The sequence below is a fragment of the Staurois parvus genome, unplaced genomic scaffold (assembly GCF_062004578.1).
Source record: "Staurois parvus isolate SC_StPar_1 unplaced genomic scaffold, SC_StPar_1.0 ptg003086l, whole genome shotgun sequence".
Lineage (NCBI taxonomy): Eukaryota > Metazoa > Chordata > Amphibia > Anura > Ranidae > Staurois > Staurois parvus.
The window spans coordinates 16,788-42,985 of NW_028320882.1; the positions used below are offsets into that span (position 1 = coordinate 16,788).

Here is a 26,198-nt window from a genome sequence, read left to right on the forward strand (position 1 = left end):
CAGTTCCAGACACAGAGTTGAGGTTGTGTAGTCGGCAATGTTGGGTTGTCAGACAGAGGTGTTGGACAGGGGTCAAATTCATATCCGAGGGTCAGTTTCAGACAGAGTTGGGGTTGCATAGTCGGGCAATGTTGGGTTGTCAGACACAGAGGTACCGGACAGGGGTCAGATTCATATTTGAGGGTCAGTTCCAGAGTTGGGGTTGCGTAGTCACGCAATGTTGGGTTGTCATACAGGGGTCAGATTCACATCTGAAGGTCAGATCCAGACACAGAGTTGAGGTTGCATTGTTGGACAGAGGTGTTGGACAGGGGTCAGATTCATACCCGGTGGTCAGTTCCAGACACAGAGTTGGGGTTGCATTGTTGGACAGAGGTGTTGGACAGGGGTCAGATTCATACCCGGTGGTCAGTTCCAGACACAGAGTTGGGGTTGTGTAGTCGGGCAATGTTGGGTTGTCAGACAGAGGCATTGGACAGGGGGCAGATTTATATCCGAGGGTCAGTTCCAGACACAGAGTTGGGGTTGCGTAGTCACGCAATGTTGGGTTGTCATACAGGGGTCAGATTCACATCTGAAGGTCAGATCCAGACACAGAGTTGGGGTTGCATTGTTGGACAGAGGTGTTGGACAGGGGTCAGATTCATACCCGGGGGTCAGTTCCAGACACAGAGTTGGGGTTGTGTAGTCGGGCAATGTTGGGTTGTCAGACAGGGGTCAGATTCATATTTGAGACACAGAGAGTTGGGTATCAGACTCATATCTGGTGCTCAATGCCAGACGGGCAGGATTGGGTGTCAGGCTCAGAGTAGTAGTCAGACAGGATTTTAATACCGCAAATTCTCGAGACACATTCGGAAATCTTTAAGAACGTCCCCAAAAGCTGAGAGAAGACGGCGTGTATTACCCTTCAGTGGGGGCGGAAGGGATCCTGCGGTGGGAGGTATCCCGGACCTAGGTGGTTGGTGCTCACAGACAACACATACAGGAAGCAGACGGACCAATCAGACGTAGGCGGTGACATTTATTATTTTTTCAGATACAATAAAACTCATTGAAGTAAAATAACAGCACAAAGTACAGATACAAAAATCAAGGCGTTAGTCTCCGACATGCGAAAGGGACGACTCCTGGGGTGTCCTCCTACACGGGTTAGAATTCTAGTCTAAACAAAACCCTCCAGATCCCAAAACCCGCCAGATCCCCATGTGCAGTGTCTATCCCCCTCTATTCTCTGCACTGCCTGCTGGAGGCGCTGCTGAGGTCCCACCCGGTGCTGGACATGGCGCCACCTTTCTATGGCTCACCTTCGAGGGGAGGACAGAAGGCTGGACGTGGCACCACCTTTCTATGGCTCACCTTCGAGGGGAGGACAGAGGCTGCACGTGGCGCCACCTTTCTATGGCTCACCTTCGAGGAGAAGACAGAAGGCTGGACGTGGCGCCACCTTTCTATGGCTCACCTTCGAGGAGAAGACAGAAGGCTGGACGTGGCGCCACCTTTCTATGGCTCACCTTCGAGGGGAAGACAGAAGGCTGGACGTGGCGCCACCTTTCTATGGCTCACCTTCGAGGGGAGGACAGAAGGAGGTAGCGCCAGGCAAGACATAACAGCTCATTAAATACTTGTATCTAATACTCCTCCTGACCGGACTCCACCCCCTCCCCGGTCACCGCTCATTGCCCCGCCTATACAGAATACCCCGACACCACGGCGGAGTGCCGTCTCACATATCCTTTCCTAACGGAGAAGATCCGTAACATCACAAACACGATTCTGTCAATCAGGTAATACAATCGAGTAAATTTCCCCCGATAACCGGCTCTGTACAAATGTTACTCCCATAGGAGGTGGAAACAAGCCCCATTCACCCTTTTATGGGGAGATTCCTCCGCCATGATCTGCTGTGCCCTTGGCATCTCGTTAATACTAACCCAAGAAGACCAAAAACAGTCCTGCGGAGCAGCAGGATACGGCTCAGTGAAGAGGATAGGAGGCTCACAGATCTGAGGACCCAGCAGAGGGGTGCAAAGGTGACAAAGCCCACCTAGACGTAGGATTTCCTCCTTCCAGCCCAGATCTGAGGACCCAACAGAGTGGTGCAAAGCCCACCTAGACGTAGAATTTCCTCCTTCCAGCTCAGATCTGGGGACCCAACAGAGTGGTGCAAAGCCCACCTAGACGTAGGATTTCCTTCTTCCAACCCAGTTCTGGGGACCCAACAGAGTGGTGCAAAGCCCACCTAGATGTAGGATTTCCTCCTTCTAGCCCAGATCCGAGGACCCAGCAGAGGGGTGCAAAGGTGACAAAGCCCACCTAGACGTAAGATTTCCTCCTTCCAGCCCGGATCCGAGGACCCAACAGAAGGGTGCAAAGGTGACAAAGCCCACCTAGACGTAGGATTTCCTCCTTCCAGCCGGGATCCGAGGACCCAGCAGAAGGGTGCAACGGTGACAAAGCCCACCTAGACGTAGGATTTCCTCCTTCCAGCCGGGATCCGAGGAACAAGCAGAGGGGTGCAAAGGTGACAAAGCCCACCTAGAGGTAGGATTTCCTCCTTCCAGCCCAGATCCGAGGACCCAGCAGAGGGGTGCAAAGGTGATAAAGCCCACCTAGACGTAGGATTTCCTCCTTAAAGCCCAGATCCGAGGACCCAGCAGAGGGGTGCAAAGGTGACAAAGCCCACCTAGACGTAGGATTTCCTCCTTCCAGCCCGGATCCGAGGACCCAACAGAAGGGTGCAAAGGTGACAAAGCCCACCTAGACGTAGGATTTCCTCCTTCCAGCCGGGATCCGAGGACCCAGCAGAAGGGTGCAACGGTGACAAAGCCCACCTAGACGTAGGATTTCCTCCTTCCAGCCGGGATCCGAGGAACAAGCAGAGGGGTGCAAAGGTGACAAAGCCCACCTAGAGGTAGGATTTCCTCCTTCCAGCCCAGATCCGAGGACCCAGCAGAGGGGTGCAAAGGTGATAAAGCCCACCTAGACGTAGGATTTCCTCCTTCCAGCCCAGATCCGAGGACCCAGCAGAGGGGTGCAAAGGTGATAAAGCCCACCTAGACGTAGGATTTCCTCCTTCCAGCCCGGATCAGAGGACCCAGCAGAGGGGTGCAAAGGTGACAAAGCCCACCTAGACGTAGGATTTCCTCCTTCCAGCCCGGATCCGAGGACCCAGCAGAAGGGTGCAAAGGTGACAAAGCCCACCTAGACGTAGGATTTCCTTCTTCCAGCCCAGATCTGGGGACCCAACAGAGTGGTGCAAAGCCCACCTAGACGTAGGATTTCCTTCTTCCAGCCCAGATCCGAGGACCCAGCAGAAGGGTGCAAAGGTGACAAAGCCCACCTAGACGTAGGATTTCCTTCTTCCAGCCCAGATCCGAGGACCCAGCAGATGGGTGCAAAGGTGACAAAGCCCACCTAGACGAAGGATTTCCTCCTTCCAGCCCAGATCCGAGGACCCAGCAGAAGGGTGCAAAGGTGACAAAGCCCACCAAGACGTAGGATTTCCTCGTTCCAGCCGGGATCCGAGGAACAAGCAGAGGGGTGCAAAGGTGACAAAGCCCACCTAGACGTAGGATTTCCTCCTTCCAGCCGGGATCCGAGGACCCAGCAGGAGGGTGCAAAGGAGACAAAGCCCACCTAGACGTAGGATTTTCTCCTTCCAGCCCGGATCTGGGGACCCAACAGAGTGGTGCAAAGCCCACCTAGTTGTAGGATTTCCTTCTTCCAGCCCAGATCTGAGGACCCAGCAGATGTGTGCAAAGGTGACAAAGCCCACCTAGAGGTAGGATTTCTTCCTTCCGGCCCAGATCCGATGACCCAGCAGAGGGCTACAAAGATGACAAGCCTACTTAGACCTCGGATTTCCTCCTTCCAGCACAGATCCGAGGACCCAGCAGAGGGGTGCAAAGGTGATAAAGCCCACCTAGACGTAGGATTTTCTCCTTCCAGCCCGGATCTGGGGACCCAACAGAGTGGTGCAAAGCCCACCTAGACGTAGGATTTCCTTCTTTCAGCCCAGATCTGAGGACCCAGCAGAGGGGTGCAAAGGTGATAAAGCCCACCTAGACGTAGGATTTCCTCCTTCCAGGCCGGAGAAGACATCATTTGTAGGCCACTGGTAGACAGGATGTCCTCTCTCCGTGTTCACCAGATGGAGGCGCTGAATGGGAACCAGTCATGAGGCTGCAGCTGCTGAACTTCTGATTCCTCACTGAACTTGTCTCAGCACTTTCATGCACCGACCCAGAACAAGCATGGAGCAAAATGAAGCCCAGCTTCCAGATCTAGGATCTGTGACCCAACATACTGAAGACAAAGGATCAGCATGACACCATGGAAGCACACTGCACTCATTACAGGTTTCCATTACCACCACCAATCACGTGTTAATACCACAGCACCGCTCTGTGTAGAGACATCACAGCAGCCAAACTTTGGGTTTTTCCTACAATACTTTCATGTAACATCAGTGTGGGACCCGTTGTGGAGGCTGACGGGGACCAATCATTAGAGGGTTAAATATGTCAGATTTGAAGAAGAGAATTCCCCCAATCACATGGAGCAGATGTCTCACCCTGCACTACAGCCAATGAAATCACTGGGAGACAACACCAGGCCAGGAGTCCATGGATTGGGGGGGATGTTTGGTCTGGGAATGAATATGGTGGACCCTGCGGAGTATTTATACAAGTCAACTCCATACAGCAATTTCAGGAATGTTAAAAACAAAATAAAAATTGGGACTGAAATGTAAAAGTACAAAATATTGCACTGCCGTGATTTCCCAAAATGCCAGCAGGTCTCCACTAGGACCTCGTTCTTCTACAACCCCTGGCCTTACTCCATGTTATAATACCCCTACAGAACCTGGTTGTTCTCCACCATGGGTTAATTCTTCTACAATACCTGACAGGTCTCCACTATTATCCTCCAACATCCAGCAGGTCTCCACTATTATCCTCCCAACATCCAGCAGGTCTCCACTATTATCCTCCAACATCCAGCAGGTCTCCACTATTATCCTCCAACATCCAGCAGGTCTCCACTATTATCCTCCAACATCCAGCAGGTCTCCACTATTATCCTCCAACATCCAGCAGGTCTCCACTATTATCCTCCAACATCCAGCAGGTCTCCACTATTATCCTCCAACATCCAGCAGGTCTCCACTATTATCCTCCAACATCCAGCAGGTCTCCACTATTATCCTCCAACATCCAGCAGGTCTCCACTATTATCCTCCAACATCCAGCAGGTCTCCACTATGGCCCACAATGCCTGGCGGTCTCCCACTATTATCTCATTCCTCTACAATGCCCTCTATTATCAGCTCATTTCCGTTGGAACACCTTGCAGGTCTTCACCATGACATCGTTCCCCTAAGTTGCCCGACGGGGTCTCCACTATCGCCTCATTTCCCCTATAATACCTGGCCATTCTCCTTTATGTCCTAATTTCCCCCAAAAAGCTGGCAGGTCTCCACCATGACCTTCTCCTACAGTGCCCAGCAAGTTTTCACCATGACATAATTCTCCTGAAATGCCTGGTGGGTCTCAACCATGACCTCATTCTCCTACCATGCCCAGTGAGTCTGCACCATGAACTCATTCCTGGCACAATAAAAGTGGGGTTCCACCATGACCCATTTGACTTCAGTGCCCAGCGAGTCTTCACCATGACCTCAATCCCCTACAATGCCTGGTGGGTCTTTACCATGACCGCAATCCCCTACAATGCCTGGTGGGTCTTCACCGTAACATTTTCCTACAATGCCTGGTGGGTCTTCACCCTGGCCACATTGCACTACAATGCCTGGTGGGTCTTCACCCTGGCCACATTGCACTACAATGCCTGGTGGGTCTTCACCCTGGCCACATTGCACTACAATGCCTGGTGGGTCTTCACCCTGGCCACATTGCACTACAATGCCTGGTGGGTCTTCACCCTGGCCACATTGCACTACAATGCCTGGTGGGTCTTCACCGTGACACTTCCCTAAGATGCCTGGTGGGTCTTCATCATTACCTCAATCCCCTACAATTCCTGGTGGGTCTTCACCATGACCACATTTTCCTACAATGCCTGCTGGGTCTTCACCATGACCACATTTTCCTACAATGCCTGCTGGGTCTTCACCATGACCACATTTTCCTACAATGCCTGTTGGGTCTTCACCGTGACCACGTTCCACTACAATGCCTGGTGGGTCTTCACCATGACCACATTTTCCTACAATGCCTGGCGGGTCTTCACCGTGACCACATTTTCCTACAATGCCTGGCGGGTCTTTACCGTGACCACATTTTCCTACAATGCCTGGTGGGTCTTCACCGTGATCACATTTTCCTACAATGCCTGGTGGGTCTTCACCGTGACTTCATTCCACTACAATGCCCATCAGTTTTGGGCTTCTTTTCACAAAAAGGATGTGGAGAAACTGGAGAGACTGTACGGGGGACAGGGTTGGGTGTCAGGCTCAGGCTAGTGGTCGGGTGTCAGACAGGTCCGGGATTCTATTTTTTTTTCAAAGATTTTAATACTTATCAAAGCATTTCATGTGCAAGAAACATTCGGAAATCTTTTCAGACGTCCAGGGGACACTGTGCCTGGAGGAAACGGTAAAACATCTACATAATGGGAAGACTTCTCCACAGTAAGAGCTTTGACAACGACTGGAGCAAACTCCAGCCAATTATATTCATTGCTCAAAAAAAAAAAAAAAAAAAAAAAGGGTCTGGCAGTTTCTCTCTATGTACAGAACAGGATTGGCTACTAATATCCGTAAATAATACTGAAGACTGATGATCCCGGGAACATCTTTCAGGGGATCGGGAAGGAACTGTATCCCTACTGGATTATATGAGATCACATTTCGTAAGGGTTTCCTCTGGATCAGATCCCTCAACAGAATGGAAGACCGCAGTGACGTCACAAGAGGAATCCACCATTAACGGAAGACCGCAGTGATGGCACAACAAGAGGAATCCACCATTAACAGAAGACCGCCGTGACGGCACAACAAGAGGAATCCACCATTCTATATACAAAGATAGATCTACTCCTATATATGTACAGCCTAGACAACTCCTACAAGTGTTGCAGTGCCACTCCCACCAGTTCCCGTGCCCTCTACAGGAGTCCGTTTGTGTGCGGGGTTACTCTAAGTGCTGATTTCTGACCGAGTGCCGAATAAAACAATATAAATTATTCCATACAACTTATTTCCAGTCCACATTTTACCACTTAAAAATAGAGAATATCATTTTGAGGGATCTGGATCTCCACCCATGGTGCCCTTCGTAGCTTTGGAGGGGGGATGGGAGTTCAGCGCCTGCGTAATGTTTGTCTCTATGTTGCCTCGGAAGCCCCCCTCCTTTATAAGGGTTCCAACAAGGACTTTGCGAATTGAGGACTCGTAAAGCGTTCATAGCTTGGCTGTCTCTGGAAACAAGACTTTCGGGGTTGCTGTCTTAGACAATCTGGGCAATTAAAAAAAAAAAAACCAGGAGGTCCCAGCTGCATGCACGTGCACACGTACGGGAAAGCCCCACAAAGTGCTATGGGAGTGCCAACACGAGGACACGACGAGAACCAGCTTACTTGGAGGTAACCCCAAGCAACATATGAAAGGCCCTGTCGTGTCCGGGGCAGATTAAGACTTCATGCTATAGAGAAGAGTAGAACATTTCATGGAGGGGGACGAGGTGGGTGACGAGGGGCTTCACATATGTCCGCACACAAATGCAGCTGGGAGCTCTTCTGCTGTAAAGTGAGGTACCAGCTGGACTTGGCTTCGGTTCCTGGAATTTGTCCTTCTCTACATTAATACACGTCCGCCATCATTGTGTCCCTTCTATAAGAAGTCCTCACAGATCTGGACAGCGCCTCCACCATGGAAGGTTCTCTTTCTCCTCTATTAGATCTTCTGTCTCTGGTGGGACATTTCTGTCCCGTCGCTGGCGCTCAGTCGTTCTCTTTCTGATGGACACGTTGATGTTTCTTCAGCTTTGTCCGTTCGATAAATCTTTTGCCGCACTGGACACATTCGAAGGGTCGCTCTCCCGTGTGAATCGTTTCGTGTCTCTTCATGTGCGGCTGCTGGGTGAATTTCTTGCCGCAGTACGAGCAGGCGTAAGGCTTCTCGCCGGTGTGAATTCTCCGGTGGTGTCGGTAGGTGGATCGGTCAGTGAAGTTCTTCCCGCAGTCCTGGCAACGGAAGGGTCGCTCATCAGTGTGCGTCCTGAGGTGGACATGGAGGGCGGAGTTCTGCGAGAAACACTTCCCGCACTGAGTGCAGCTGTATGGCTTCTCTTTGGTGTGGGACCGCATGTGAACAATGAGGTAGCTGCTGTCCCTGAAGGTCTTCCTGCATACTTTACAGGCGTATGGGCGCTCCCCGGTGTGTATTAGGCGGTGCTGCAAGAGAGTGAAGTGCCGGGTGAAGATTTTGCCGCACTCTTTGCATGTGAAAGGTTCCATGCCGGCAAGAGGGCGCTTTCGCTTCTTTCTGGGAAGAACGACGCATTCGTTCTCGTCGTTTCCCTCACTTGGGCCATCCTGGCTGGGCGCCACATGCAAGGCCAATCTTTTACCACATTTGGTGCAAAGAACCTTATCTCTGGCCCCTCTGGGCGGTTTGGGACTTTTGGGGCTCTCAGCATTCCGAGGCTTCTTTCTTTTAGGCTCACCGGGTGACTTCTTCACTCGTTCTTTTCTGACAGGATTGGATTTTGTACCCGGTTTCTGCATTTTATCCCTGGCAATGGTGGACACAACACGGATAGGTCTCTTCTGCTGAATACTGGCCAGGGGTTTTGTCTTTTGTCTCTTCAGAAAAAGTTTCCCGCACTTCACACACGGCTCTTTCCTTGCCTGAACATCATTCTTTTGATTTCGGGGGTTGGCGGTGCTTTTATTGGATTTGGAGTCAGATGTGATCTTCTGCTCTTCAACGGAACATGGCTCATTTTGTAGAGTCTTGTTAGATTTCCTTTTCTCTGGATGACCAGTTTTAAGATCTGGATTTGAATGAACTCTTGTGGAAGCACTTTTAGTAGGTGTTTCGTTACTAGCTTTTACTTTGTGGTGGACTTTAGCATCTTCTTGGGCTCCACAATGCCTGCACCGGCTGCATAAGTTTAAATTCTTATCAGTGTCAAAGTTCGTTGCTTCTAACATAACATAACACTTCTTGTAATGGCTCCCATTCTTCTTCAGCTGGACATTATGACTGGCGGAGGTCCTTAACAAGGCCTCCTCTCCATTCGTCACTTGAACATTAGGACTGGTTGAGGTCCTCAGCGACTCCTCACCCTTCTTTAGCTGGACACTAAGATTGGCTGTGGTCCTCTGTGACACCTGCTCACCCTTCTCTAGCTGGACAGTATGACTGTTTGAAGTTCTAGGTGATGCCTCGACTTTCTTCAGTTGAACATTTTGATTAGTTGAGGTTCTCGGTGATGCCTCGACTTTCTTCAGTTGGACATTTTGATTAGTTGAGGTTCTCGGTGAAGCCTCCTCACCCTTCTTCAGCTGAACATTACGACTGGTTGAGGTTCTCGGTGATGCTTCACTTTTCTTCACTTGAACACTATGACTGCTTAAAGTTCTTGGTGAAGCCTCCTCACCCTTCTTCAGCTGAACATTATGACTAGTTGAGGTTCTTGGTGATGCCTCACATTTCTTCACTTGAACACTATGACTGCTTAAAGTTCTTGGTGAAGCCTCCTCGCCCTTCTTCAGCTGAACATTATGACTAGTTGAGGTTCTTGGTGATGCCTCACTTTTCTTCATTTGAATACTATGACTGCTTAAAGTTCTTGGTGAAGCCTCCTCACCCTTCTTCAGCTGAACATTATGACTGGTTGAGGTTCTTGGTGATGCTTCACTTTTCTTCACTTGAACACTATGACTGCTTAAAGTTCTTGGTGAAGGCTCCTCACCCTTCTTCAGCTGAACATTATGACTAGTTGAGGTCCTTGGTGATGCCTCTCCCTTCTTTACCTGAGCATGATGATTGCTTGAGGTCCTTGGTGATGCCTCACCTTTCTTCAGTTTAACATTATGACTGGTTGAAGTTTTTGGTGAAGCCTCCTCACCCGTCTTCAGCTGAACATTAGGGCTGCTTGAGGTTCTTGGTGATGCCTCACTTTTCTTTGGCTGAACATTATAATTGGTTGAAGTTCTCGGTGAAGCCACCTCACCTTTCCTCAGTTGAACATTATGACTAGTTGCGGTCCTCAGTGATGCCCCCTTCTTCGGCTGAACATTATGATTAGTTATGGTCCCCAGTGACGCCTCCTCACCCTTCTTCGGCTGAACATTATGATTAGTTGTGGTCCTCACTGATGCCTCCTCACCCTTCTTCGGCTGAACATTATGATTAGTTGTGGTCCTCAGTGACGCCTCCTCACCCTTCTTCGGCTGAACATTATGATTAGTTGTGGTCCTCAGTGATGCCTCCTCACCTTTATTCGGCTGAACATTTGGATTGGTTAAAGTACTTGGTGAAGCCTCCTCACCCTTCTCTAGCAGAACATTATGATTAGTTGAGGTACTTGGTGATGCCTCACCTTTCTTCAGTTGAACATTATGACCGGTTGAAGTTCTCAGTGAATAGTCCTCACCCTTCTTCAGCTGAACATCATGATTGGTTGAGGCACTTGATGATGCCTCCTCACCCTTCTTCAGTTGACCATTAGGATTGGTTGAGCTCCTCACTGTTTCGGCCTCACCATTCACTTCTTGCCTTTGCTTCTTCTTAGCAGTTGGACTAGTTTCGGGGGAATCGGCTAGCAGGGCACAATATGGCTTCTTTCTAGCAGGGCTTCCGGTCACATTTTTACCTGAGGTGGCATATTTGGTGGGTGTTGTATTTTGTGTGCCCTTTTGCGGACTAAATACACCTTTATCTCTCTGCCGGTTACACATTCTGCACACATGAAGAAAGGACTTTTCTACATCGGTTTTCTGCTGATCGTTGAGCCGCGTCCAGTGGGTAATTTTGCCACAATTAGAACAAGAATAAGATTTTACAAAGTTCTGATCTTCGTCAGCCGGGTGTGGCGGAGTGAGCTGGATCTCATTTGCTGGTTGCTGAATCTCCTCTTTGTGAATCGGGTCTATCTGTGTCCCTACGTCCTTTTTGTTTGTGTCCCCTGGGCCTGTGGAGAGGGAAGGTTCTGTAGTGTCTTTCTCACATACGGCACTTAGTGATGATCCTTCAACTTCCTCCATCGTCTTCATGGTCTTGTTGCATTTCATGGAATTCTGACTTTTCAGTTCTTGGTTTTCTCCTCCCAGCATGCCATGCACCGTGGTGGTTTCCCTTTCTGCCTGCATGGAATTAGGTTTGAGGTCCTGACTCTTTGTGACCAGGTACTCTTCACCTCTGTTCTCTGATTGCAGCAGAGGCCCCGTAGACGGGGATGGCTCTGCAGTGTCTCGCCTACATACTGCACTTGGCGCTTCAACCGTCTCCACTGTCCTCACCGTATTGTTGCATTTCTTGGAATTTTTACTTTTCAGATCTTGTCTTCCTCCTTCCAGAGTGTCAGGTGTCACAGTGGTCTTCTGCTCTGGCTGGGTGGCTTTAGGCTTGGATCCCTGACTCCTTGTAACCATGATGGACTCTGCTGTGGTGCTTCCCTTCGGGTCCACACTCACAATAACAATACGTGGAAAGACTTTTCTCTGCAGCCTAATGCTGTCGAAAAATTCCCTCTCAGCGCTGTCTTCTGGCTCAATAATAAAGGTGGTAATGGTGTCACTAAAATGGACGCGTTTTCCTTTCTTCCGTGGTGAAGCCATTCCTTCACATGCAGTCTTTTCTTGGGGTATCTCCTCCTCATTTACACTGAGAGTCTGCCCAGCATCTGTAAGGTCCTCTGTGGTTTTGGGTAAAGACTGAGGACTTGCAGCCCCTCCACAGCTCTCCGTATGTCCATCTCCATCCCTCGTGTCGGTGGTGTGCTCTTCAGGGAATGGAGCGGTATCTAAGGAGCTTGTGGCTCTCTCAGCCTCTGCTGTGTGCAGTGTATACTGTTCCAGGTCTGCTATCCCCTCCCCTCTGTCCGCTACACTCCCAGGTTCCTCCTCCGAGATGCTCAGAGTCACCCTCAGATCTGGTTTATATTGGGTGCCAGTTATTTGAATTGTCCGTGAACTTTGATCTTCTGATCTGTTCCCATCCTCAGTCTGAAGGCAGCTCGGCTCGCTTTCCCTTTCACTGGTCTGCACAGAGTCTGAGGAGTCCTCTGTGCGCAGTTCGGAGTGCCCCTCCCCAACTACATCCGGCTGGTCTGTGCAGACATCGCCACACACGGGAGGGGTCTCGTAGTTCCTCTCTACAATAGGTCCATTCTCTCTTTGCTCCGACCTCCTTGATGATCGGTGAGAACGACTTTTACTCTTCTTGTGTTTCTTTATCCACCTGAACGGGTTCACTCTGGGGTATCTCCGCTGTCTCTTCAGTGGTGGCGTGGATTCGGTGCTCTGCGTATCATGGATGTTCTCCTGCAATATGCTTCTGTCAGAGGCTGCCAACCGCTCGCCTTGCCAGGAACCTGTTGGAAGACCAAGGAGAAGGAATTAGCAATGAAGACGTGGAGAGAACAAAGTCTTAGAACTTCTCCCGCTATACAGGGATGCCGAGGCAATTCTACTGCATTCTACCCATTCTGTAGGAGAACTATGGAGGTTCTAGGATGGTAAGGAGTATGTTTTCCACGGACATCAGACCGCAGCACGGCCCACAGACGGACATCAGACCGCAGCACGGCCCACAGACGGACATCAGACCGCAGCACGGCCCACAGACGGACATCAGACCGCAGCACGGCCCACAGACGGACATCAGACCGCAGCACGGCCCACAGACGGACATCAGACCGCAGCACGGCCCACAGACGGACATCAGACCGCAGCACGGCCCACAGACGGACATCAGACCGCAGCACGGCCCACAGACGGACATCAGACCGCAGCACGGCCCACAGACGGACATCAGACCGCAGCACGGCCCACAGACGGACATCAGACCGCAGCACGGCCCACAGACGGACATCAGACCGCAGCACCGCCCACAGACAGACATCAGACCGCAGCACCGCCCACAGACAGACATCAGACCGCAGCACCGCCCACGGACATCAGACCGCAGCACCGCCCACAGACGGACATCAGACCGCAGCACCGCCCACAGACGGACATCAGACCGCAGCACCGCCCACAGACGGACATCAGACCGCAGCACGGCCCACAGACGGACATCAGACCGCAGCACGGCCCACAGACGGACATCAGACCGCAGCACGGCCCACAGACGGACATCAGACCGCAGCACGGCCCACAGACGGACATCAGACCGCAGCACCGCCCACAGACAGACATCAGACCGCAGCACGGCCCACAGACGGACATCAGACCGCAGCACGGCCCACAGACGGACATCAGACCGCAGCACGGCCCACAGACGGACATCAGACCGCAGCACGGCCCACAGACGGACATCAGACCGCAGCACGGCCCACAGACGGACATCAGACCGCAGCACGGCCCACAGACGGACATCAGACCGCAGCACGGCCCACAGACGGACATCAGACCGCAGCACCGCCCACGGACATCAGACCGCAGCACCGCCCACGGACATCAGACCGCAGCACCGCCCACGGACATCAGACCGCAGCACCGCCCACGGACAACAAAGTTCACAGCCATCAGATGACCCCATCACCCACAGAGAACAGATGACATAATTACCCACAGATATCACACCACATAACACTTAAAGCCATCAGACGCCACCACGGCCCACAGACATCAGACGCCACCACGTCACACAGACATCAGACGCCACCATGTCACACAGACATCAGACGCCACCATGGCCCACAGATATTAGATGATACCACGGCCCAGATATGAGGAGGATACCACGGCCCAGATATTAGATGACACCACGGCCCACAGGCATTAGACGACACCACGGCCCACAGGCATTAGACAACACCACAGCCCACAGGCATTAGACAACACCACGGCCCACAGGCATTAGATACACCACGGCCCACAGATATTAGATGACACCACGGCCCACAGATATTAGATGACACCACGGCCCACAGATATTAGATGACACCACGGCCCACAGATATTAGATGACACCATCACCCATAAACATCAGATGAGTCCCACTCAATCCAGATGTTAGGGTCAAGGCTGATGACCTAAAGACTATGTGGAAACGGTCAAGAATTCTCAACAATTGCCCAAACAGGAATGTTCTGTAAGCCAAGTGCAGTGAAGGGGAAGCTGGGACAAAATAGATCATGAAATGGTCCAATGGCCTAAGCACAACTGACTGATAACTCATTATCTACACATAAGATGAGCGAACAGAACAAGTATGTGAAGTTCCGTCCAGATCAGAATCCAAAGTACCTCTTGCAGCAAAATCTCCCGTTCCTCCTACATAGGTGAGACACCCCATCGCCGTGACATTGTGCAACTGGATCCAGAACAGGTAACATATTAAGAGGAGGATCCAGCGATGAAAATACAAACACATGTTTGGAAATGTCAGGACGTGTCCATGCCTCCCTCCCAGTCCAACAGTTTGACGTTCCATGATAGGATCTTCAAGAAGGTGGGGAGGAAGGACTTCCCTGAACCCAAAGCTGGATCACTGATCCACCAGACCAGGGACTGCCCGGTCCTCAGGGGTAGACAAATACGTCTGCTCAGAAACCCAGCTAACATGTCCCATGACAAGGTATGGTGCTAGAACAGTCTGGGATAGGACTGAAGAATGGACTGCCTCGAAGAAGGTTACTCACTGAGCCAGGACATTCATGAAACAGGTGAGAGGTGGGCAGCTCCCAGACTGAAGGACAAGGATGAGAGATTGGATAGGCTGAGAATTTTCCGAGGAAGAGACATGCTAATCCAAGATGCCTGCAGGCAATGAGACTGTTCCAGAGAAGATTCAGGATACAACCAAATCATTGAGACATCTGGAGAACTAGAGAGACGTTGTTCAACGGATCCCGGGCTGACTGTTTCCTCCATAGGAAGGTATTCCACAATGGAACACAATAGGGCCAACACCTTGATAAACACTTGTGGTGCAGGGGCTGAATAATCAGCGCACTGGAAGGACGGGGCCTCATTGACCTCAGAAGCCAGAAAGTCCCTCTGGACTGGAATAGTAGGATCTGATGGCATACTATGCAAAATGTTTGGATGAGCCGCTTTCAAAAGAGGCAGAAAATCTCTTGGGAAAGGGAACTGGGCCAGGTTGAAGTACAACTCTGGAAACCATTCTAAACACAGGAAATGGGACAAAGACATTGTGGTCCGGTAAAGACGACCCCCATGGTCCGCTAATGATGACCCCATTGTCTTGCAGTGACCACAGGGTCCTCTAATGTCCACCCCATGGTCCTGCAATGTCCACCCCATGGTCCTGCAATGTCCACCCCATGGTCCTGCAATGTCCACCCCATGGTCCTGCAATGTCCACCCCATGGTCCTGCAATGTCCACCCCATGGTCCTGCAATGTCCACCCCATGGTCCTGCAATGTCCACCCCATGGTCCTGCAATGTCCACCCCATGGTCCTGCAATGTCCACCCCATGGTCCTGCAATGTCCACCCCATGGTCCTGCAATGTCCACCCCATGGCCTTGCAATGTCCACCCCATGGCCCGGTAATCACGACGCCCATGGCCCGGTAATCACGACGCCCATGGCCCGGTAATCACGACGCCCATGGCCCGGTAATCACGACGCCCATGGCCCGGTAATCACGACGCCCATGGCCCGGTAATCACGACGCCCATGGCCCGGTAATCACGACGCCCATGGCCCGGTAATCACGACCCCCATGGCCCGGTAATCACGACCCCCATGGCCCGGTAATCACGACGCCCATGGCCCGGTAATCACGACGCCCATGGCCCGGTAATCACGACGCCCATGGCCCGGTAATCACGACGCCCATGGCCCGGTAATCACGACGCCCATGGCCCGGTAATCACGACGCCCATGGCCCGGTAATCACGACGCCCATGGCCCGGTAATCACGACGCCCATGGCCCGGTAATCACGACGCCCATGGCCCGGTAATCACGACGCCCATGGCCCGGTAATCACGACGCCCATGGCCCGGTAATCACGACGCCCATGGCCCGGTAATCACGACGCCCATGGCCCGGTAATCACGACGCCCATGGCCCGGTAATCACGACCCCCATGGCCCGGTAATCACGACCCCCATGGTCCGGTAATCACGACCCCCATGGTCCGGTAATCACGACCCCCATGGTCCGGTAATCACGACCCCCATGGTCCGGTAATCACGACCCCCATGGTCCGGTAATCACGACGCCCATGGTCCGGTAATCACGACGCCCATGGTCCGGTAATCACGACGCCCATGGTCCGGTAATCACGACGCCCATGGTCCGGTAATCACGACGCCCATGGTCCGGTAATCACGACGCCCATGGTCCGGTAATCATGACCCCCATGGTTTTGCAATGACACCATGGTCTGGAAGACCCTAGAGGGGCAGAGGATGGTCTGGAAGACCCTAGAGGGGCAGAGGATGGTCTGGAAGACCCTAGAGGGGCAGAGGATGGTCTGCTAATTTGTGTAGTGACAAAGGAAGGCGAGGAGCTGAAGGAGTGGAATACAAAAGGTTCATTTTATATCCCTGGAATATCCCTTTCTGCACCTGAAGGCAAACTATCCAGGAGTCCCCAAACATTACCAAGCATCCACCCACTATGAAAAGTCAGGGAGGAGCTTCATGGTGGTGAGGGTTTAGCGGCTTTTTACTCCAGACTTTGAGTGGCTGGAGAATTGAGAGTCCTAGAAGTTCATACTCCAAAAGTAATGAAATGATTGGAAGGAGACTATATAGACCTTTCAGTAGACTTCAGCTGAGGCAGGAAGGTGGATGCTCTAGCTCCCAATGACATCCCTAATATTAGGGCCGAACTAAAGATATATCCCCCGAAGACCATGCAGGTCAGGTGCTCCTTGGATTGAGGGTCTTCAGACCAGCACTTGAACCAGAGTACTGTGCACGGTTGTAATCGACAAAAGGGCCACGGCAGGAGACAAGCCCAGCTACTTCCAGCGGCCATCACTGCAGAAGCTCCAACCATCCGCTCTCCTCAGTGAAGGACTCATTGCTGCAGCAGAAACCACTTGTACGGGATTCTGCCCACTCTGCCTTGGTTTGGCAAAGTCCCACCCAGAACTGGGTGAAGGGCCCATCAGCGAGAATGGAGTTTTAACCACTTACCTACCGGAGCATTTTAAAAAAATTTTTTTGCAATTTATTTTTTTTAATTAATTGCGAACACGAGAGCCAACAAGCCCCCTATGTGATATCATGGGCAGATGACAGGTCCTCTTTATAGAGACACTGAGGGGGGTCTATTAGACGGCAAATGTCTCCACTGCCCTCAAATGCAGCTTTTCAAGCACAGATGGTACTTGAATAGCCGCACCCTCAGCTACACCAGCCCAGGAATGACAGATTTGACCCCAGAAGTGATGTAATACACGTCACTTCCAGGGGACATTAGTCGCAGGAGAGATCGGACGTTTCCGAAGTTCCTCCTGCTCTCACTGTACCAGCAGTCCTGGGCTCCCCAGCGGAACGAGAGAGCCTGGGAACCACCGCAGATGTCACCGGTAGAGATGTGAGGGGGGAGGACCACTTTGAGAAAATGATTGGGTGGCTCTAAAGCCACTGGATCAGCTGGTACCCAGCTCACAGCTGCCACAACAGCCAAGAACTTGATATAACCACTTGTCTACCTTTTATAGTCATAGCTTGGTAGACAAATGGTGAAAGAGGGTTTCCAGCTGGTGGGTGGTAGGATCCTCGGATACAGAAAGCCCTCCATTACCCTGTTCTAGTGGGCCCCTGATAGATCCATGATGGAGGTACAGCACTTTTTGGGGACATCCTTTCCATATGGGAAAAAATCTGGTAAGCACTGGAGGGGTGTAGGTGCAGTGGGAAGGTCTTCATAAGTGTAGGGGTTCTAGAAGACCCAGGACTGAAGGCATCACGCTGATCCTAAGGAGTGCTGTGCACCACATCAAGACCACCACATCCTGAGGGACACGAAGCTCCTACATACAAGATACTGGATCCTGAGGGACACGTAGCTCCTACATACAAGATACTGGATCCTGAGGGACACGTAGCTCCTACATACAAGATACTGGATCCTGAGGGACACGTAGCTCCTACATACAAGATACTGGATCCTGAGGGACACGTAGCTCCTACATACAAGATACTGGATCCTGAGGGACACGTAGCTCCTACATACAAGATACTGGATCCTGAGGGACACGAAGCTCCTACATACAAGATACTGGATCCTGAGGGACACGAAGCTCCTACATACAAGATACTGGATCCTGAGGGACACAAAGCTTCTACATACAAGATACTGGATCCTGAGGGACACGAAGCTTCTACATACAAGATACTGGATCCTGAGGGACACGAAGCTTCTACATACAAGATACTGGATCCTGAGGGACACGTAGCTCCTACATACAAGATACTGGATCCTGAGGGGCTCTAAAGCCACTGGATCAGCTGGTACCCAGCTCACAGCTGCCACAACAGCCAAGAACTTGATATAACCACTTGTCTACCTTTTATAGTCATAGCTTGGTAGACAAATGGTGAAAGAGGGTTTCCAGCTGGTGGGTGGTAGGATCCTCGGATACAGAAAGCCCTCCATTACCCTGTTCTAGTGGGCCCCTGATAGATCCATGATGGAGGTACAGCACTTTTTGGGGACATCCTTTCCATATGGGAAAAAATCTGGTAAGCACTGGAGGGGTGTAGGTGCAGTGGGAAGGTCTTCATAAGTGTAGGGGTTCTAGAAGACCCAGGACTGAAGGCATCACGCTGATCCTAAGGAGTGCTGTGCACCACATCAAGACCTGAAATAGGCACAGACTCCTGGAGGATGATCTGATTGGGTGGAGGCCGGAGCGACTCAGAATCAGAAACAGTCCCTGCCATCGCATTTATGGAGAAAGGCGTGGGAGTGCTGAGGCAGCCACGTGGTGGGAAAACTGGGTCACAAAGGTTTGCGTGACTGTAATCCGAAGCCTGGCTAGCTCCACCCACTACATTATGTCAGCAGTCAGTCCAGCATTGTTGACCCCTTCCACGGCATAAACCGGCATGTAAGAGGACATAATGGCGCCCAAATGCGGGAACTCCCGTGCTCATCCCGAGCAGCCTATATACAGATTGAGTGTTCACAGAGGAGGTGCTGAGGAAATACCAGCAGCTTTGGACCAGGAAAGACCAACATGGAACCCAGCGCCTGGAGGTCACTTCCAGGCTTCCTCCGTAAAGTCCGGTCCAGCAGGTTCTGGAGGCGGCACTCAAAAGGCCAGGCTAAGGAGAGTTGCCACATAGGGACCAGACATCCATCCTCCTAGGACACTGGCAAAGGATAGAACATGCTGGGAGAAGGGGGGAGGGGATAGCACGAGGTGGCCTATCTTTTTGCCAATCCTCCTGTAGGAGGCAGTATAACTGACAGGTTAAGACTTGCTGTGTCTTTCAATGTATCGTCTTTTTCAAGATACAAGATCATGGATCCTGAGGGACACGTAGCTCCTACATACAAGATCATGGATCCTGAGGGACACGTAGCTCCTACATACAAGATACTAGATACTGAGGGACCCAAAGCTCCTACATACAAGATCCTGGATCCTGAGGGACACGAAGCACCTACATACAAGATCCTGGATCCTGAGGGACACGTAGCTCCTACATACAAGATACTAGATACTGAGGGACCCAAAGCTCCTACATACAAGATCCTGGATCCAGAGGGACACGAAGCACCTACATACAAGATACTGGATCCTGAGGGACACGAAGCTCCTACATACAAGATACTAGATACTGAGGGACCCAAAGCTCCTACATACAAGATCCTGGATCCAGAGGGACACGAAGCACCTACATACAAGATACTGGATCCTGAGGGACACGAAGCTCCTACATACAAGATACTGGATACTGAGGGACACGAAGCTCCTACATACAAGATACTGGATCCAGAGGGACACGAAGCTCCTACATACAAGATACTAGATACTGAGGGACCCAAAGCTCCTACATACAAGATCCTGGATCCTGAGGGACACGAAGCACCTACATACAAGATCCTGGATCCTGAGGGACACGTAGCTCCTACATACAAGATACTAGATACTGAGGGACCCAAAGCTCCTACATACAAGATCCTGGATCCAGAGGGACACGAAGCACCTACATACAAGATACTGGATCCTGAGGGACACGTAGCTCCTACATACAAGATACTAGATACTGAGGGACCCAAAGCTCCTACATACAAGATCCTGGATCCTGAGGGACACGAAGCTCCTACATACAAGATACTGGATCCAGAGGGACACGAAGCTCCTACATACAAGATACTAGATACTGAGGGACCCAAAGCTCCTACATACAAGATCCTGGATCCTGAGGGACACGAAGCACCTACATACAAGATCCTGGATCCTGAGGGACACGTAGCTCCTACATACAAGATACTAGATACTGAGGGACCCAAAGCTCCTACATACAAGATCCTGGATCCAGAGGGACACGAAGCACCTACATACAAGATACTAGATACTGAGGGACCCAAAGCTCCTACATACAAGATCCTGGATCCTGAGGGACACGAAGCTCCTACATACAAGATACTGGATCCTGAGGGACACGTAGCTCCTACATACAAGATACTAGATACTGAGGGACCCAAAGCTCCTACATACAAGATCCTGGATCCAGAGGGACACGAAGCACCTACATACAAGATACTGGATCCTGAGGGACACGAAGCTCCTACATACAAGATACTAGATACTGAGGGACCCAAAGCTCCTACATACAAGATCCTGGATCCTGAGGGACACGAAGCTCCTACATACAAGATACTGGATCCTGAGGGACACGTAGCTCCTACATACAAGATCCTGGATCCAGAGGGACACAAAGCTCCTACATACAAGATCCTGGATCCAGAGGGACACGAAGCTCCTACATACAAGATACTGGATCCAGAGGGACACGAAGCTCCTACATACAAGATACTGGATCCTGAGGGACACGAAGCTCCTACATACAAGATACTGGATCCCGAGGGACACGAAACTCCTACATACAAGATTCTGGATCCTGAGGGACACGAAGCACCTACATACAAGATACTGGATCCTGAGGGACACGAAGCTCCTACATACAAGATCCTGGATCCAGAGGGACACGAAGCTCCTACATACAAGATACTAGATCCTGAGGGACACGAAGCTCCTACATACAAGATACTGGATCCTGAGGGACACGAAGCTTCTACATACAAGATACTGGATCCCGAGGGACACGAAACTCCTACATACAAGATTCTGGATCCCGAGGGACACGAAGCGCCTACATACAAGATACTGGATCCCGAGGGACACGAAGCTCCTACATACAAGATACTGGATCCTGAGGGACACGAAGCACCTACATACAAGATACTGGATCCAGAGGGACACGAAGCTCCTACATACAAGATACTGGATCTTGAGGGACACGAAGCTCCTACATACAAGATACTGGATCCAGAGGGACACGAAGCTCCTACATACAAAATGATTTGATCCTGTAGGGAACGGTGCAGTTAGACCACAGATGACAGACCAAGTAGGGAGCAGTGCACCTCCATACCAGATATCAGACCCTGTGGGGCCCCATGACCTATGGGAAGTCATTACATGCCAATAACGACAATGAAGTATCTCACCTCTGATGGTGCTGGCCTTGGCTGTGGTGATGTACGGCTCACACCCCAACTCGATGTTGGTTATAATATCTGGGCGAGCTGTAGAGGGAAGGAATAAAGAGATCAGCGAGGTGACACACCATGTACTGAGAATCATCAATCATACAAACCCCTCCCCCAACCAGAATATCCCCACACAGACCGCATGCTGGGATAGAGGGATGATGGGGATGGATCCGGGGATGGGGGATGGAACGGTGGAGATGGACCCGGGAATGGGGGGTGGAACGGTGGACATGGGCCCGGTGATGGGCGATGGAACGGTGGACATGGGCCCGGTGATGGGCGATGGAACGGTGGACATGGGCCCGGTGATGGGCGATGGAACGGTGGACATGGGCCCGGTGATGGGCGATGGAACGGTGGACATGGGCCCGGTGATGGGCGATGGAACGGTGGACATGGGCCCGGTGATGGGCGATGGAACGGTGGACATGGGCCCGGTGATGGGCGATGGAACGGTGGACATGGGCCCGGTGATGGGCGATGGAACGGTGGACATGGGCCCGGTGATGGGCGATGGAACGGTGGACATGGGCCCGGTGATGGGCGATGGAACGGTGGACATGGGCCCGGTGATGGGCGATGGAACGGTGGACATGGGCCCGGTGATGGGCGATGGAACGGTGGACATGGGCCCGGTGATGGGCGATGGAACGGTGGACATGGGCCCGGTGATGGGCGATGGAACGGTGGACATGGGCCCGGTGATGGGCGATGGAACGGTGGACATGGGCCCGGTGATGGGCGATGGAACGGTGGACATGGGCCCGGTGATGGGCGATGGAACGGTGGACATGGGCCCGGTGATGGGCGATGGAACGGTGGACATGGGCCCGGTGATGGGCGATGGAACGGTGGACATGGGCCCGGTGATGGGCGATGGAACGGTGGACATGGGCCCGGTGATGGGCGATGGAACGGTGGACATGGGCCCGGTGATGGGCGATGGAACGGTGGACATGGGCCCGGTGATGGGCGATGGAACGGTGGACATGGGCCCGGTGATGGGCGATGGAACGGTGGACATGGGCCCGGTGATGGGCGATGGAACGGTGGACATGGGCCCGGTGATGGGCGATGGAACGGTGGACATGGGCCCGGTGATGGGCGATGGAACGGTGGACATGGGCCCGGTGATGGGCGATGGAACGGTGGACATGGGCCCGGTGATGGGCGATGGAACGGTGGACATGGGCCCGGTGATGGGCGATGGAACGGTGGACATGGGCCCGGTGATGGGCGATGGAACGGTGGACATGGACCCGGTGATGGGCGATGGAACGGTGGACATGGGCCCGGTGATGGGCGATGGAACGGTGGACATGGGCCCGGTGATGGGCGATGGAATGGGGGGTGGGGATGGAATGGGGGGGGATGGAATGGGGGGGGGATGGAATGGGGGGGGGATGGAATGGGGGGGGGATGGAATGGGGGGGGGGATGGAATGGGGGGTGGGGGATGGAATGGGGGGTGGGGGATGGAATGGGGGGTGGGGGATGGAATGGGGGGTGGGGATGGAATGGGGGTGGGGATGGAATGGGGGGGGATGGAATGGGGGGGGGATGGAATGGGGGGGGGACTCACTCTGTGAGAGGATCATCTGATAATTATCGTTCATCACTTCCTTGTAGAGACTCTTTTGCTCCTCCTGCAGACTCAGCCACTCCTCCTCCGTGAAATAGAGGGCGACATCATCAAACGTCACCTCCGCCTGGAAGAGAGGGGCGGAGCTTCCATTATCATCCAATGCAGAGAACACAGATCCGTATTCCACCGATACCGCCCCACAGATTGTTAGCTCCTGGGGTCACTGCCCCTCCCCCCTACAGATTGTAAGCTCCTGGGGTCACTGCCCCTCCCCCCTACAGATTGTAAGCTCCTGGGGTCACTGCCCCTCCCCCCTACAGATTGTAAGCTCCTGGGGTCACTGCCCCTCCCTCCCCACAGATTGTAAGCTCCTGGGGGTCGCCGCCCCTCCCCCCCCACAGATTGTAAGCTCCTGGGGTCACTGCCCCTCCCTCCCCACAGATTGTAAGCTCCTGGGGGTCGCCGCCCCTCCCCCCCACAGATTGTAAGCTCCTGGGGGTCACCGCCCCTCCCTCCCCACAGATTGTTAGCTCCTGGGGTCACCGCCCCTCCCTCCCCACAGATTGTTAGCTCCTGGGGGTCACTGCCCCTCCTCCCCCCCACAGATTGTTAGATCCTGGAGTCACAGCCCCTCCCCCCATAGATTGTTAGCTCCTGGGGTCACCGCCCCTCCCACAGATTGTTATCTCCTGGGGTCACCGCCCCTCTCCCCCCCCCCGCAGATTGTTAGCTCCTGGGGTCACGGCCCCTCCCCCAACTAGATTGTTAGCTCCTGGGGTCACCGCCCCTCCCCCAACTAGATTGTTAGCTCCTGGGGTCACCACCCCTCCTCCCCCCCACAGATTGTTAGCTCCTGGGGTCACCGCCCCTCCCCCAACTAGATTGTTAGCTCCTGGGGTCACCACCCCTCCCACAGATTGTTAGCTCCTGGGGTCACGGCCCCTCCCCCAACTAGATTGTTAGCTCCTGGGGTCACGGCCCCTCCCCCAACTAGATTGTTAGCTCCTGGGGTCACGGCCCCTCCCCCCCACACAATGCGGGTCACCGCCCGGGAAAGCTCCGCCCTCTGTAGATTGCCAGCTCCTGGGCTCGGTATTCTGTGCTCGCCCCGCCCCCTCCCGGTGTCTCACCCGCTCCATGTCTCCTCTCCGGGGAGTCTCTAGGAGGCGGAAATTCAGCCCGACACTGCCGAGAACTACTTCCGGGATCCGCCTACTTCCGGTACACTACGCCCCGCCCCGATAGAGGAGCTCGAGGAGGGGCGGGGCTAATATGTAATACGTAGGGGGCGGAGACAGAAGTGAGTGTGTCAGGGGGAGGAGTCGGATCAGTATATCTCCGTATGTATCGTTATCTGTGATATTACCGCCCGATATCACACCGAGCACATCGGAGAGACCACATGTAGGGGGCGGGGCTTCTGTGTTTACTGCTCCCTGTGACCCCAGTGGGAAGATTCCCCCCCTCATCCTGGGGTCACCATACCCGGAACTGAGAAATCCTCCCCCGGGGGGACACCTGGCATTGGAGAAACCGGAAGTGACAGAAATACTCTCTAGGTGACACCCATCGCCTGTAATCTGGGCAGAGTCACGAGGAATACTGAGGATAAAGTCTACTCCAAGATCCCTCCCCCACCTCTTGGATGACCATCCCCCTCCCCCATCTACAGTCACCTCTCCACCCATCCCCCTCCCCCCACCAGTTGGGTCTGCTCTCCATCCTCCTCCTCCCATCTGTTGGGTCTCCTCTCCATCCTTCTCCATCCTCCCCCCATCTGTTGGGTCTCCTCTCTATCCTCCTCCATCCTCCCCCCATCTGTTGGGTCTCCTCTCCATCCTCCTCCTCCCATCTGTTGAGTCTCCTCTCTATCCTCCTCCTCCCATCTGTTGGGTCTCCTCTCTATCCTTCTCCATCCTCCCCCCATCTGTTGGGTCACCTCTCCATCCTTCTCCCATCTGTTGGGTCTCCTCTCCATCCTCCCCCCATCTGTTGGGTCTCCTCTCCATCCTCCTCCCCCCATCTCTTGGGTCTCCTCTCCATCCTCCCCCCATCTGTTGGGTCTCCTCTCCATCCTCCTCCCCCCATCTCTTGGGTCTCCTCTCCATCCTCCTCCTGCCATCTTTTGGATGTCTTCTCCATCCTCCTCCCATCTGTTGGGTGTCTTCTGCATCCATCTCCTTCCTCCTCCTCCCATCTGTCGGGTGTCCTCTCCATCCTCCTCCTCCCATCTGTCGGGTGTCCTCTCCATCCTCCTCCTCCCATCTGTCGGGTGTCCTCTCCATCCATTCCCATCCTCCTCCTCCCATCTGTCGGGTGTCCTCTCCCTCCATTCCCATCCTCCTCCTCCCATCTGTCGGGTGTCCTCTCCCTCCATTCCCATCCTCCTCCTCCCATCTGTCGGGTGTCCTCTCCATCCATTCCCATCCTCCTCCTCCCATCTGTCGGGTGTCCTCTCCCTCCATTCCCATCCTCCTCCTCCCATCTGTTGGGTGTCCTCTCCCTCCATTCCCATCCTCCTCCTCCCATCTGTCGGGTGTCCTCTCCCTCCATTCCCATCCTCCTCCTCCCATCTGTCGGGTGTCCTCTCCCTCCATTCCCATCCTCCTCCTCCCATCTGTCGGGTGTCCTCTCCCTCCATTCCCATCCTCCTCCTCCCATCTGTCGGGTGTCCTCTCCATCCATTCCCATCCTCCT

General features: G+C 53.0%; 1 protein-coding gene across 3 annotated transcripts; it reads right to left on the reverse strand.

Moving 5' to 3' along the window:
* Positions 1-1,011: 1,011 nt before the first annotated feature.
* LOC149428619 (uncharacterized) lies at positions 1,012-24,753 on the reverse strand. Of its 3 annotated transcripts, none has more exons than XR_016310705.1 (5): positions 24,632-24,753; positions 23,499-23,625; positions 21,873-21,950; positions 5,722-12,566; positions 1,012-5,682 (listed from the first exon to the last, which is right to left on the reverse strand). XR_016310705.1 is itself a non-coding variant. In XM_089667195.1 (4 exons), exons 1-4 carry the CDS (start codon positions 24,638-24,640, stop codon positions 7,966-7,968), a joined length of 4,815 nt encoding a protein of 1,604 aa, XP_089523321.1. In that variant the 5' UTR covers positions 24,641-24,753; the 3' UTR covers positions 1,012-7,965. The 3 variants fall into 3 exon arrangements, 1 of the variants encoding a protein (XP_089523321.1); XR_016310706.1 differs by having other exon boundaries at positions 1,012-3,565; positions 3,640-12,566; XM_089667195.1 differs by having other exon boundaries at positions 1,012-12,566.
* Between the last annotated feature and the right edge of the window lie 1,445 nt (positions 24,754-26,198).

Excerpts from the sequence above, each read along its gene's own strand:
- LOC149428619 (XM_089667195.1), bottom strand. Across the intron at positions 21,951-23,498 it reads TCAGATGATCCTCTCACAGA|CTCGCCCAGATATTATAACC; the intron begins GTGAGTCCCCCC and ends TTCCCTCTACAG. Across the intron at positions 12,567-21,872 it reads CAAGGCCAGCACCATCAGAG|GTTCCTGGCAAGGCGAGCGG; the intron begins GTGAGATACTTC and ends GTCTTCCAACAG.